This window comes from Notolepis coatsorum (genome assembly GCF_963971535.1).
Source record: "Notolepis coatsorum genome assembly, chromosome: 12".
Taxonomy (NCBI): Eukaryota; Metazoa; Chordata; class Actinopteri; order Aulopiformes; family Paralepididae; genus Notolepis; species Notolepis coatsorum.
Window position 1 is genome coordinate 37,791,885 of NC_140176.1, and position 12,473 is coordinate 37,804,357.

At 42.3% G+C, this 12,473-nt stretch overlaps 1 protein-coding gene across 2 annotated transcripts in view; it reads left to right on the forward strand.

Annotated features, from left to right (window-relative positions):
• The first annotated feature begins 312 nt into the window (after positions 1-312).
• bmi1a (bmi1 polycomb ring finger oncogene 1a) overlaps positions 313-12,473 on the forward strand; it is a 28,073-nt gene continuing 15,912 nt past the window's right edge. Inside the window, exons 1-6 of one of the 2 annotated variants that reach the window (XM_084326161.1) lie at positions 313-343; positions 4,551-4,684; positions 5,513-5,609; positions 6,551-6,606; positions 7,273-7,323; positions 7,736-7,844. In XM_084326161.1, the coding sequence (XP_084182287.1) occupies positions 4,573-4,684; positions 5,513-5,609; positions 6,551-6,606; positions 7,273-7,323; positions 7,736-7,844 (425 nt within the window). In that variant the 5' untranslated portion in view covers positions 313-343; positions 4,551-4,572. Of the gene's footprint in view, positions 625-4,550; positions 4,685-5,512; positions 5,610-6,550; positions 6,607-7,272; positions 7,324-7,735; positions 7,845-12,473 lie in introns of both variants that reach the window. The other variant, XM_084326160.1, reaches the window with a different exon arrangement.

Sequence of the window (12,473 nt, forward strand, 5' to 3'; positions counted from 1 at the left end):
CTTCGAGGGGTCTGTTACGCACAAGAGACACAAACAACCCTTTGTGTTGCAGTCCTACATTGAAATCTGAGCGCCAGAACATCTTAGCGGTTGGTTTTTTATGTCTCTATGGCAAAACAAAAACCAATATCAATCTATCTACGCATATACGCGCATTGTTTATTATTTAACATCACGCTGCGTCGCAGACCGAGAGCGCAGGAATACACCGACAGTAATGTGTCCAGGCACCCTTAAGGAATGACACCACGTGACCACAGCGGGGCGGTCGAACCACAAGCCATTTTGGGGACGGTGTCAGTTTCCACACACTGCTGCAGATTACAGAGAGCTGCTTTTGGAGGTAAAGTTGTCGGTACCGAACTACAACCGTTCGCAACGTGAAGCCAGCGGCCCGGAATCTTTGGAAACCGAAGACCCAACAAACGGAAACGCGGAGAAAAACCCCGAGTTTTTACGCGTCTGAAATGTGCTCCCGTTTACTGTGCGCTCTCCGCAATTGACAGCGTCTGCAGCTCGTTTCAAGATGGCGGCTCGGCTCGTATTCATTTTCTGCTGATCGCCTCCTAACTTTCATTGTCTCTCCGGCTCCGAGTCCCTGCGGTTCACCGGCCGAGCTTCTGGGTATGTAATATTCGATACCGCCTCTTACGGTCGGGCCGGCGGGGCGGGATGGTGTGTTTTTGACTGTTGAAACGAGGCAACAACCGGAGATCATCCAGCGGTGGATGTATGTTGTGGAGCCTCGACGGCGGGGCTCGCGCTCAGCACCGACGTGGAGGCTCGCGCTCTCTCTCTCCTCCCGCACCGCTTCTCGGAAACACGTTCCCTTCTCGCGCACGCACGTGCATTAAGCTTCACGGACACGCATTTTGCATGTGTTGCCCTTCACCGGTGCGGTTGTTTATGTTTGTTCGCGCACGAGACTCGCGGCGCCGCGGGGAGATTTCTTCAAAGCGGAGGATCTCGAGCGAACGCGACCGAGACGGGCGAGATGTTCACCGCACCGCGCACTCGGACGGGTTTCATTAGGACTAGAGTTGCATATTATCTCCCCATTTTATAGAAACTCAACCTTTGGGATGTGTCGGTTGGGACGACGTGTTGGTTTTTCGCCTACGTCCACGGCCGAGGGTTTTATTAACTAAAATTCCCCGCTCGGCGGAACTGTCTGTAAGATGTGACAAGTGGTGCAATCTCCTTCTCCAGTTATCTTCACCGAGGTCTCCTCGTCGTGACTTGATGCAGAAGGGCTCGAATGTAAACACTCTGCTTTCCACTCATCATGCTTAACGGCTTGTGGGATTTTTTACTAGATTTGTTTTTTTAATTGCGGGCGAGATGTCGACAAAGCGTTGACTATGTGCCTCACCGGGGAACCAAAGTATAGCCTATAGCCCATCTTAAAAAAAAATAAAATAAAAAAATCCGTTCCAACGCTTATATGCTGTAGAAAATGTAGATCATTTATTTTTGGGGCATTTTTTAAGGGTGTATATTGATATATGCGAGCGTGTAGACTTTGACATTTTTCCTTTTCGCACCTTTGAACTGACTGTGGCTCATGCTGTTCTTTCATCATGTCCAGAGAGCCAACCGGTGTCCTCCGTGAATGATGAATGATGAATGAATGAATGAGAACTTTATTTAACAGATTGCAGAATGGGTACAATATAGTACGGCTCAATACACAATTGTTAAGGGGATGCAGACCAGAGAAAGACGTTTGTCTTGTTTACATCAGGGTCCCACATTTTCAATTCATAGTGACATTTATGACATACACAACATGCATGACATCATGACATTTATGGCATAGGGACATACATGACATGCAGGTATTTAGTACCGTTACATTTGTGACATACGATATGCAAATATACAGTACTGTTACCCATAGATCCTGCCAGAGTATATGATGTGGAGGGGACTGTACATTAGGGGTGGGTGGGAGAGAAGTCTCGAGTAAAATTAATTTTGGCTATGCATGCTATTTGGATCTTGTTAATGGTGGTTAATTTGGTAAACATATTTTTTTTAACGCGCTATTCTTCTTGTCCGTCAATAGATTTCCAGGTGGTTTCATAGCTCTGTCTGAGAGTGCACGGTGTCAGTACTGCCTTCTGTGTTTGTACAACGGATTTCAGCATATTTCCAGGCATATACAGTCAATTGGGCACCATGGTCTCTTGTTTGAATTTCAAGACTTGACGGAGCTTCGGCTGGTTTTTAATTGGGGGTATTTCCAGATGCTGTTGGTCTGCATGTAACAAGAACCGTGGTGGTGGAACAGTAAAGAGGACCACTCTTCACCGGACGAGCTGGGCGGCACTATAGTTTGTTTTAGGGTCCCACTATAAACCAAGATGAACGTTGTAGTTTATCTCTACGCGGGGTGGGGGTGGTTTTATGTTCCTGTTGGTGGCGTCATGAATTTAATCTGGACTGCCAAATCTGCCGACCCATTAATTAGAGCGCAAATTAACCATCATTTGACAGATACGCAATATTCATAGATGTTTTGTTTGAACCCTGTTTCCATTCCCAATGCCATCTTGAAATTGGACTAATCTGGCACTATATATATGACGCACGCCATTGATTGATTGATTGGCGGGGTAGTTGTTTTGGGATATAATTTCCGTAATGCATTAAACTGTCTGCGTTTCGACTTAGTGGCTCCTTGCCATGCAGCAAGAAAGTAGCTTGTTATGCCTGTGGATATTTGGTAGATGACTGTTGTGTGCTCACTGACAGCCACCTATATCCAGCAGAGCGAGAACAGTTGTGCAAACAACACCAGTCATGCAATCGATTAATGGCGTAACAGGCATGCTGTTAAGATCACACCATATACCTATATCATCCACGTGGGATCCATTCATTAAAGCGTCCACACTTGCCTATACAGTTTATTCAGAAACTGTCCTATAAATTGGTACCGGGGAGATCTGTGAGCCTAACACATATGTTCGTGCTATTTTGTTGTCTGTATTATATATACCATTGATATAGTTTTTGGTTTTCGGCTCAGATGATTCAGAAACGTGCGCTGGCTGTCATCCAAGTTGTTATGACGCTGATTATTGCCCTTTTTTTTATGCTTCCAGCCCACGTGGGTCGAGATGTTTAGAGGTTATATCTCGACTCCTGTTTTAATCTCGGCAACAAGATAATAAACCAAACAGTGGCGACACCATGCACGGTGAAATGTAGTCGGTGTATCAGGTCTGAGAGAACGGTCTACTTTGGAATGCTAAACTTTGACTATATTTCACGGTGTGCAGCTTTCAGTGTCGCCACCATTTGGTTGATCAAAGCCGCGGGCGTATTGTTATAGTGTTGTTAATTCAATATTATATCGCAAAATTCAGAAGTGTGGTCGTGTACGTGCGCTTGAGTCTGTGGTGCGCGTCGAGCCGTGTTGTTATCGCACGGTGCTGAATGTTGATAACTTGCGCTCCGCGGCGCGGCGGCGACACGGAAACGGTTGAACGATTGAGAGAAAAAAAAATCATTTGGAATAATACTATGTGCGCAATGACACCGTGCTGTTGTTCGGGTGATATTGGGGAGCCGAGTGAAAACGCGTTGCATGTCGTCTACTTTCCTTTGGAGGGAAACCCTGCTGCCAATTATTCCAACGACACTGGTTTTCTTCACAAAATGGCAGCCGTGCTGTCGGCAGCCTGGCCGCCGAGTCGCTGCGCGAAGAAGGGACAGGGGGTCTGCTATTAATATAATGTCCCATGTTATTATGGGCCACATCATCAATAGGTTGTGCGATTTTATTCTCTGGACAAATTATATCCGTTATTGGCGACTGGCAAGGTGCCAGTGTGTGAATGAAGTTGCCATAGAAACCGTAAGACCCCCCCCTCCCATGTTTGGCTGCACACCTGACGCGACGAATGAACGTCTAGGCGCCACGGACACGCGCCTCGTGTCACCCTCCTGGTATTTTTAATAATCCAACATTGAATCATCATCTCTTAATAAACCGTGATTGACAGGATCGGTGGGCGGCGCCTGCGGCTGCTGTAGTTGGAACGCCGGACCAATCAGAAACTCAACTTGGATCTATTCGAGGCTTCCGTTTCAAACCGTCGTATCGTATCTTACCGTTACCGTCGTGGTGTGATTAAAAAATAAAAGAACAAAAATGAACTAAGAGTAGAGAGAGGCATGTTATGTTTCTTTAAACCACGTCACAAAACTAAGATACTATACGACGGGTTTTACATTTTCGAAGTTTTGTGATCGTCGATCCATTCCAATGGAGGTGATTGATTTATGATTATTCATTGTCCTCGCCGCGTCCTCCTCTAGTCACCCGGTGGCCCGTCACTATAGTGCCGATCAATCTGCCACGGAGCTCCGTCCCTTGGTTATTATAGTATTAGCATAAATTATTGTTGTTGCTTTAACACAGACACGCAAACAACACAACGGCCTTTTTTCCAAATGGCTTCACGACGAGCCTGACTTGCTCAGCGTTGTTTTGTTTTGCTCGCACCTTTGGTTTATTCCGCTGCTTTGCTCTCCGACAGGACGGACCTCTTCACCGCCACCATGCACCGAACCACCAGGATAAAGATCACGGAGCTCAACCCTCATCTCATGTGTGTTCTGTGCGGCGGATATTTCATAGACGCGACAACTATCATAGAATGTCTACATTCGTGTGAGTATATTATCCTTCTCTCGTGATGTGACAACTTTTTTGACTGATGCAACTGGTTAATTTAAAGCGATTTTTGGATTTCAGTTATGCTAGCTAAAGGATTTATTATTCAGAATAAGAGAGGCACTGAAGCCTGTACATGTATAGCTTTTGCATGTCACTTAAATGTGATTTTTTTTCTTTGTTAAAATAAGTGGTCTACATGTTAAAATAATAGCTCTTTGGTCAGTAACGTGGGTCTCCCAGTCCCTCCACTCTGCAGTAAACTCAACTTTATCCAACCAGGAAAGAACTGCACTGCAAAAATGGTCTGACAAAAAAAAAAAAATACAAACAAAAATAATGCTTGCAACAAGTAAAATAATCTGCCAGCAAATTTTGGCGTGGTGAGATTTCTTGAAATAAGTAAAAATATCTAGGCTTCTCTCCTGATTGGATAAAGTGGGAAGGGATACCAGACAATTTATTTTGTGTTTACTGCAGAGTGGAGGGACTGAGAGACCCATGTTACTGACCAGACACTATATCAGTGATGGCTGTCGGAATGTAGAGCTATTCAACACTTGTTTTAACACACAAAAAATACAGCACCCTTTTAACACGCTATAGTCACTTTAAAAACATTTGTTGCTTGTGAGGCCTTTGTGTCTACACTCATACAGCTAAACTTGTGCTGCACTGTGTAGTATACTGCAGAGTACATTCTTCCCCAGCAAAATGTTTAACATAATCAATTCAGAAGTGAAGTCATGCTTTTTATCTGGAAGGATTACCGTTTTCTATCAACACATTGATGATAGTCATGGTTATTTTGTGTGTGGGTTGCAGTCTGTAAGATGTGCATTGTCCGCTACCTGGAAACCAGCAAATACTGTCCCATCTGTGATGTACAAGTCCACAAAACCAAACCTCTCCTCAACATTAGGTATGTATTATTTGTAGTTTTTTTCCCCTCGCACTTCTTAGTCACATTCCAGAAAGCTGTTTTAAAAATTTAAATAGAACTTTCTCTGCTTTTCATGTCATTGTTTAGACTTGCTCTTGTTTTTGCTATTCCGCTGCACAAAGCCTTCATTTCTCTGTGTGTGTGTTGACTGCATCAAGGAATCATTGTTTAGCATGCTTGCTGGAACAGTGTAGTAGACTAAACAAACGTTTGGATTACCACTGGCTCTTGTTTTTTGGGTCAATGCCCGACTGCAGACATTTTAGCATTTTTCTATCCTCCGGAGATGACAGATTAGATGCTGGAGATGTGAAATACAAATGGAGAATAGTTGTTTTTGCTATTTCCCTGTAAAATATTTTGCATTGAAACGCTGTAAACGGCTCTTATCCGACAAGCTGGTGTAACGTTAATTATTTTGAGTTTTCTGTCCTTGACATGTGTCAATTTCATATAACCGGTTTGTCCCGTTGCAACGCTGCAAGACATCTGTCCAGCCACTTCTCTGAGCAAGCCATTATATATGTAGATTACTGCTTCTGACAACACATGGCTTTAAACTGGAGAAATCAGCTGTTTGCAGCCCTGCTATTTTACCACAAGTAAAAATAAAATGCTTTCTGACTGCAGGTTTTTTTTAAGAACAAGTGTGTAAACAAACCTTTTTACGAGGTGGGGGTATAGAACTCCAGCGGTCATTCCAGGCTCATCACTTCACCCGAGAACTTTTATTCATGAATTAAGTGAAGAAAGAATCTGCAACCCTTGTCCACATGTTTTTTATTTATTTCCTTTTGTTTGTCAGGGCCACCGCCGGTTTGTGGAGGTCAAACCTTGAATCCTGAAATCCCACCTTGTGCCTCCTATTCACTTTTTGGAGTTAAGAGTCACATGCCTGTTTATTTCTCTTCTCTCTCCAGGTCTGACAAAACTCTCCAGGACATTGTCTACAAGCTGGTCCCTGGCCTATTCAAAAGTAAGAGAGCAGAACAGCTGGCCCTTGAATTAGCATACTGTGTTTCCTCTCACTTCACTGCTGTATCAGCGTTTCCTCTCCTCCAGCATGGTGGCAGCGCAGCAGGGACTCACAATTAGACCCCAAAAAATGTGGTGCTTTTTTATTATTAGATTAAAATGTATTGTCATCATACAGCACAAGTACAGTAAAACGAAAAGAAGTTTGGCATCAAGTGCAATTGTAAAAGTATAAGTATTGAACTTTACTGTTACATTTGCACTCTGGTTGGATGCCAAACTTCTTTTCATTGTACTGTACTTGTGCTGTATGATGACAATACATGTGAATCTATAACAAAGCACCACATTTTTGGGGCTAATTCTGAGTCTAAATGGTAATGTATGGTGATTAAACTGTGTATAAAATATATGAATTAGTACTACTAATCTGATGTACAGAGTTATCACAATGAAATATCCTAAATAAGAAGTTATGGTACTACACCCAGCACCAGGGTTGAAGCTGGCAACAGAGCTGGTATCAGAGGGGGGAACTGAAACTAAATGGAACTCCCCCGTTGCCACAAACACTTAGAGGGAACTGGGGTCATGGATATACGTGTTTTAGATTCAAACTACATTTCACATCAAAACTAAACCGACTTCTGTCCTTTTTTCTTTGAAGATGAAATGAAGAGGAGGAGAGATTTCTACGCAGCGCACCCTACTGTAGATGGTGAGTTAAAAAGAAAAATATAGCATTTAGTCACAAGAGTTGCTATGTGATTTGAAAAATTGACAGGCTTACGACTCATTTGTATTTTCCAGATATTTAAATATCATTCCATACATGCTCCGTTCAATTGATAATATTATTACCTTTCTTTTTTATAAATGTTCTTTAAGGGGTTACCAACCCCCCCCCTTTTTTCAGTTAGTGGGTGCTTTTCTTTTACATGCAGTATATACTCTATACATTTTGTGTTTTAAGAGGGATTTACACACTTGTATAACTTCAACAGGGCTGTGTATATACATATATTTTATTTATATTTTTTACTTAAAAAAATAAAAAATAAAATAAACATTGTTCCTCAATTTTTATCAAACGTTTGTCGTTTATCATTGGTTTATTTTATTTGCCCTAGCTTCTAACGGCTCAAACGAGGACCGCGGGGAGGTGGCGGACGAAGACAAGAGGATCATCACAGACGATGAGATCATCAGCCTCTCCATCGAGTTCTTTGACCAGAACAGGTAACGGAAGATCACTAGTTGCATTTTACTTCACACAAGTTTTCACCTACTAAAAAAATAAGTATAATAATAAAAAAATAAAAAAGTTGTCTGACTATACCTAACAATGAAAAAAGTTAAATCCAATGAACATTTCATTACATGTGAGTGAGCTCCAATAGTGCCTCTTGCACTCATGTGTCTTACAGGAACCTTGTTTCTAAAGGTTGCACAGCCCCATTCCATGCAGAACATCAACGTTTCCATTAAAACAGCTCTGCAAGCCAGAGAAAATCCTGTAACATAGAATCAAAACATGAATTCTGTGTTTAATAATACTGTCAAAAACACAACGGTTCTCTATCCTCCATATTTTAATGTTGTGATATTGTATCAGCATTATAACAACATTGTAGAAAAGTAATGAAACATTTTGATTCATATTGCCGATGGGTGGTAACGGATACATTAACTTCAAACACATCATGTTTTATAATGCATCCAAGAGTGACTTAATGGGCGCTGAAATGTAACTTCAAACAAAAACGACATTGACTTCATTAACTCATTCCCCGCCAATGACTATTATACTCGTTATTGGCCGCCAATCGTTGAACGCCAACAACGAGTATACTCGTTATTTGATTGTTATTTCTTTTATTCGATATTTCTATTCATTACAGGCCCACTGACTCGGGGTTAACATTGGGAATCGCATTGAGAATGCCTAGGTGCAATACCGGCCGCATCACGCTAGACGGCGGTATCAAGCACCACTTCTACCCTTGTATCTTTCTCTGTGGGACGGCCCCAGGTCTCGGGTTAAATTTTTCCTTGTCCGGCAAGACGAACGGTTTTGCCGGTTACATTGAAGCGCGTCAAATATCTCCGATCCATATGTTGTGGTGAATTATGCCGTCGATCAAATGGACATGGATATACCAGATGGCGATCAAACAATGAATATTCTTTTTGGATTACTCCCGGCCACAGGTAAGGGCGATTTGACGTCAATTTTAGCTTGATCCTGCAATGCTTTCATACTGATCGGGCTGATAACCGTTTTTAGTGTTACTGACAATCAAATAATCAGAAACGACCCCCCCCCACCCCCCCCCCCCCTTTCATGCATTCATGATGGAACATAATACCTATAATGTGGATTTGATTCCGGAACAATAGCGTTTTTTCAGGCAAGAAACGGCAACGTCTACAATGGAATCGACGTATACTGCCATAACTAAGCATTTCATGAATTACCCTAGACCGCTCTAAAACCATACTTATATTCACCACGGTATGACACAGGAACGTATGGATGGAAAAATTATCTCTCTTTTGCATTTTGACCGGAAGAAACTCAATGTCAAATGACTATAGTATTGTATCCATGGCTATAATTATAGAATATAGATTTAGCTACAAACAAGGTGACTAACTCCCATCGTTTACAGCGTGGCAGTAGCTACCACAGGATAAGGCTAATAGCTGGCAGCCAATGAGTTAAATATGAACCAAACAAACACATCAGACATCTTATTCAGCTTAAAACCCCTTTGGGCCTTGTCCTTTTGTATTACATATAAGATCATATTAGGCTTTTGGTGAAATTTCTATAAGAATATGGCGTTGGCAATTTTGGGGGCCATTATGGGCGTTATTCTACATGCTTAGTCTTGTAGGTTCGTAGCGTTAACTGTTTAGACTCGTGGCAATGGGTTTGGGTTTCTTCATTGAGAGCTTATTCTTATCCTAGGGCAGGGCTATTCAACTAAATTGTTCAGGGGGCCACATTGTCAGAAACCCAAGGGGCCAGGGGCCGGACTGCCACGGCGCCTCCCCGTGCTATGAATATATGTACACTTGACACAACACGCAACCACATTTTCACAACTTTTATTTAACTACATTGCAAAAGTAGTATACTTAACTCTTTCAGTGCCACTCACGAGATTTCTCGTGTTTTTTTATAGGTGGTTGCTAGCCACTCACGAGATTTCTCGGAATATTTTTTTTTTTTTTTTTTTTGCGATCTGAAAAATTATTGCATCACCCGAGCCTACCCGAGTATTGCCGAGCTGCGCCGGTGATCACTGTGGAAAAAAGCGCCCCCTGTCGTCTCCCAGATGACATAAGTGATTTTGGAATGGACTCAATGAAAATGAATGGGGAAAAAAATCCGGTACTCCACATTTTCCAGTTCACTGATCCAGCCGGGGTTACTAGAGTTCATTCTGGAGCCTCAGATCTCCGCGGATCATGGAGAACCACTGTGTCGCGTTGGATCCATACACGTATCGATTTTTTCGAATGGTGATCAGGAATTGGAATATACCAGTTGGATACCATCTGATGTCAGGTAAGGACTCTATGTTATCAGTGGTAGGATAATCAGAGTAATTTTGATGAAGTTATAAGCTGTTTTGTGAAATCTCTTCTTTCGTTTTCACTGTAAAAGTCCGAGAGGAAATCAACAAGGCGATTGTCCGCGCGCGGCCGTAATGTGCGTGCGTGCACGTATAATATTGATCATCTAGCGTTTATTTGAAAACGATTCATAAAAAGGCCGACGAATATCAACGTTGTGGAATATTCCACTAAAAGACGATTTTCATAGAATGCTCCAGAATGAGTTGTTTTTTATATCAAAACGGGGGCTTTTCTAACTGCTCTGAAACGGCAACGACGCGATAAAAAAACAATCTGCCTTCACAGCACTGTCTGGAACATAGTCTTTGATAATGCGATGGGCAGATTAGACACATAGCCATAATTTAAAACATAGATTAGGCGATATTAACGTTAACATTGGCGCGGATGGTGGCATTCAAGCGGTAAAATGGAAAACCAGGCATGGCATTTAAAGAGTTAAAAAAAAAAAAAAGTGCTTCATTTATGTGCCACATCTGCAACATCTCCTGCAAAAAGTGCTTCATTTATGACTGTGCAACAACTGCAACATCTCCTCTTCAACATTTCAATATAAAAATAAAAAACAAACGAGTGCATCAACACTTGAACAAAAAAACATTTATAGTGCAGCTGAGCTTATGAAAAAGTGCTTCATGTCTGTGCAACAACAGCAAATCACAGCATCTTATTAGCACTTATTGTCCACTCTTAACTCTCAAACATCAGGGGGGGTGGGGGGCAGACAGGCCTAGCCTACATACACACATCTAATGAGAGAGATTGCACTTCTTTGACTGGGCAATGGCAGAGAAAGAGGGTTCATAGGAAGTGAGGGCTACCCGCAAACAGTGATGCAAATGCTCATTTGTCAAGGAGGCACGGTTGCTTGTTTTAATGGCATTCATGTGAGAGAAACTGGATTCACAGGTGTATGTTGAGCCAAACATTGTTAGCACAGATATTGCCAGCGTTTTTATTTTGGGGAATGTGTTGACATGAATACACTTTATCCAAAATTTTGTGGTGGATTCATTCTCAAGTGCCTGCTTCAGAGCAGATGATGCTTGCATGTCAATTATTTCAAGTTGCAGGAGACCTTCATCAATGTGAAGTGATGCAAGGAACTCTTGTCCTTTTGTGGAAATAGCAGCTACATTGGCAAATGGGTTGCTCACAAAATGCATCAATTCTCTGGGCATGTCAAATTCATCAAATCGACTTGCAAAGTTTTCCCTCAATTTATCAATGAAATCTGTCATTAATTGAGTGACTTTTGGCTCAATTGTGCGTGTAAAAGTTTTTTTTTTATATTATCATGTAATCTTTTGCGGGCCGGTCAGAATCATCCCGCCTGCGGGCCGCCAGTTGAATAGCCCTGTCCTAGGGGCACCAGTATTGTTTTGTTTAACCCTTTCACTGCCACACTGCCAAATAATGGTTAACCCTTTCACTGCTACAATACAGAAGGTTAACCCTTTCACTGCCACATGAGAAAGTGTTAACCTTCTGTAGTGAAAGGGTTAATAACAATGTCCTCACAGTCGAGGTAAAATATCGGTGTCTTACATGTAAATGGTGGCGGTGATGTCATCAAACACTCAAACCCTCCTTCAGTCATTATGGACTCTATTTCATCTGCTGCCGTTGTGCTTCCTCTTCTACCACACCGCGGTGTGTGCCGTGGATATGAGTTGCCTAAAAGTGTGGCTGTGTGGCACTCAAGCGGTTTGAGAACCACACGACTTGCATAACAAGTCTGTCTGACATCTCCTTTTTTGTGTGTGTTGTTGGTAGGCCTGCCACGATAACACATTTTGCTGGGCGATTAATTGCCCCCGAAAATATCGCGATAAGCGATATTATTGCGACCGGTTAGAGAATTTTTTTTGAGAAATGTATTTCCCCAAACTTTTATTTTGAAGCCCACCGCTCCGTCTTTTCCGGTTTTAGACTTTTATTTTGAAGCCCACCGACCGGACCGGAAGTATTGTTGTGATTATCCTAAGCAGAACATATGAGCCGACAACTTGTCTCGTCCGGTTGTTTTTGAGCTAATAACAAATGTTGAGATTGTTGGTGAACAACTAACTTTAGGTAGTTTTAACGTTAGCTACTAACGTTAGATGCAGCTACTACAGGCAATCAACGATGAGGAGGAAGCGTCAAAGCAGTATATAATAGAATAGCTGTGGTGCGTAAGCACTGCAGCACGACTCGAAACTACCGGAGTGTTATAAT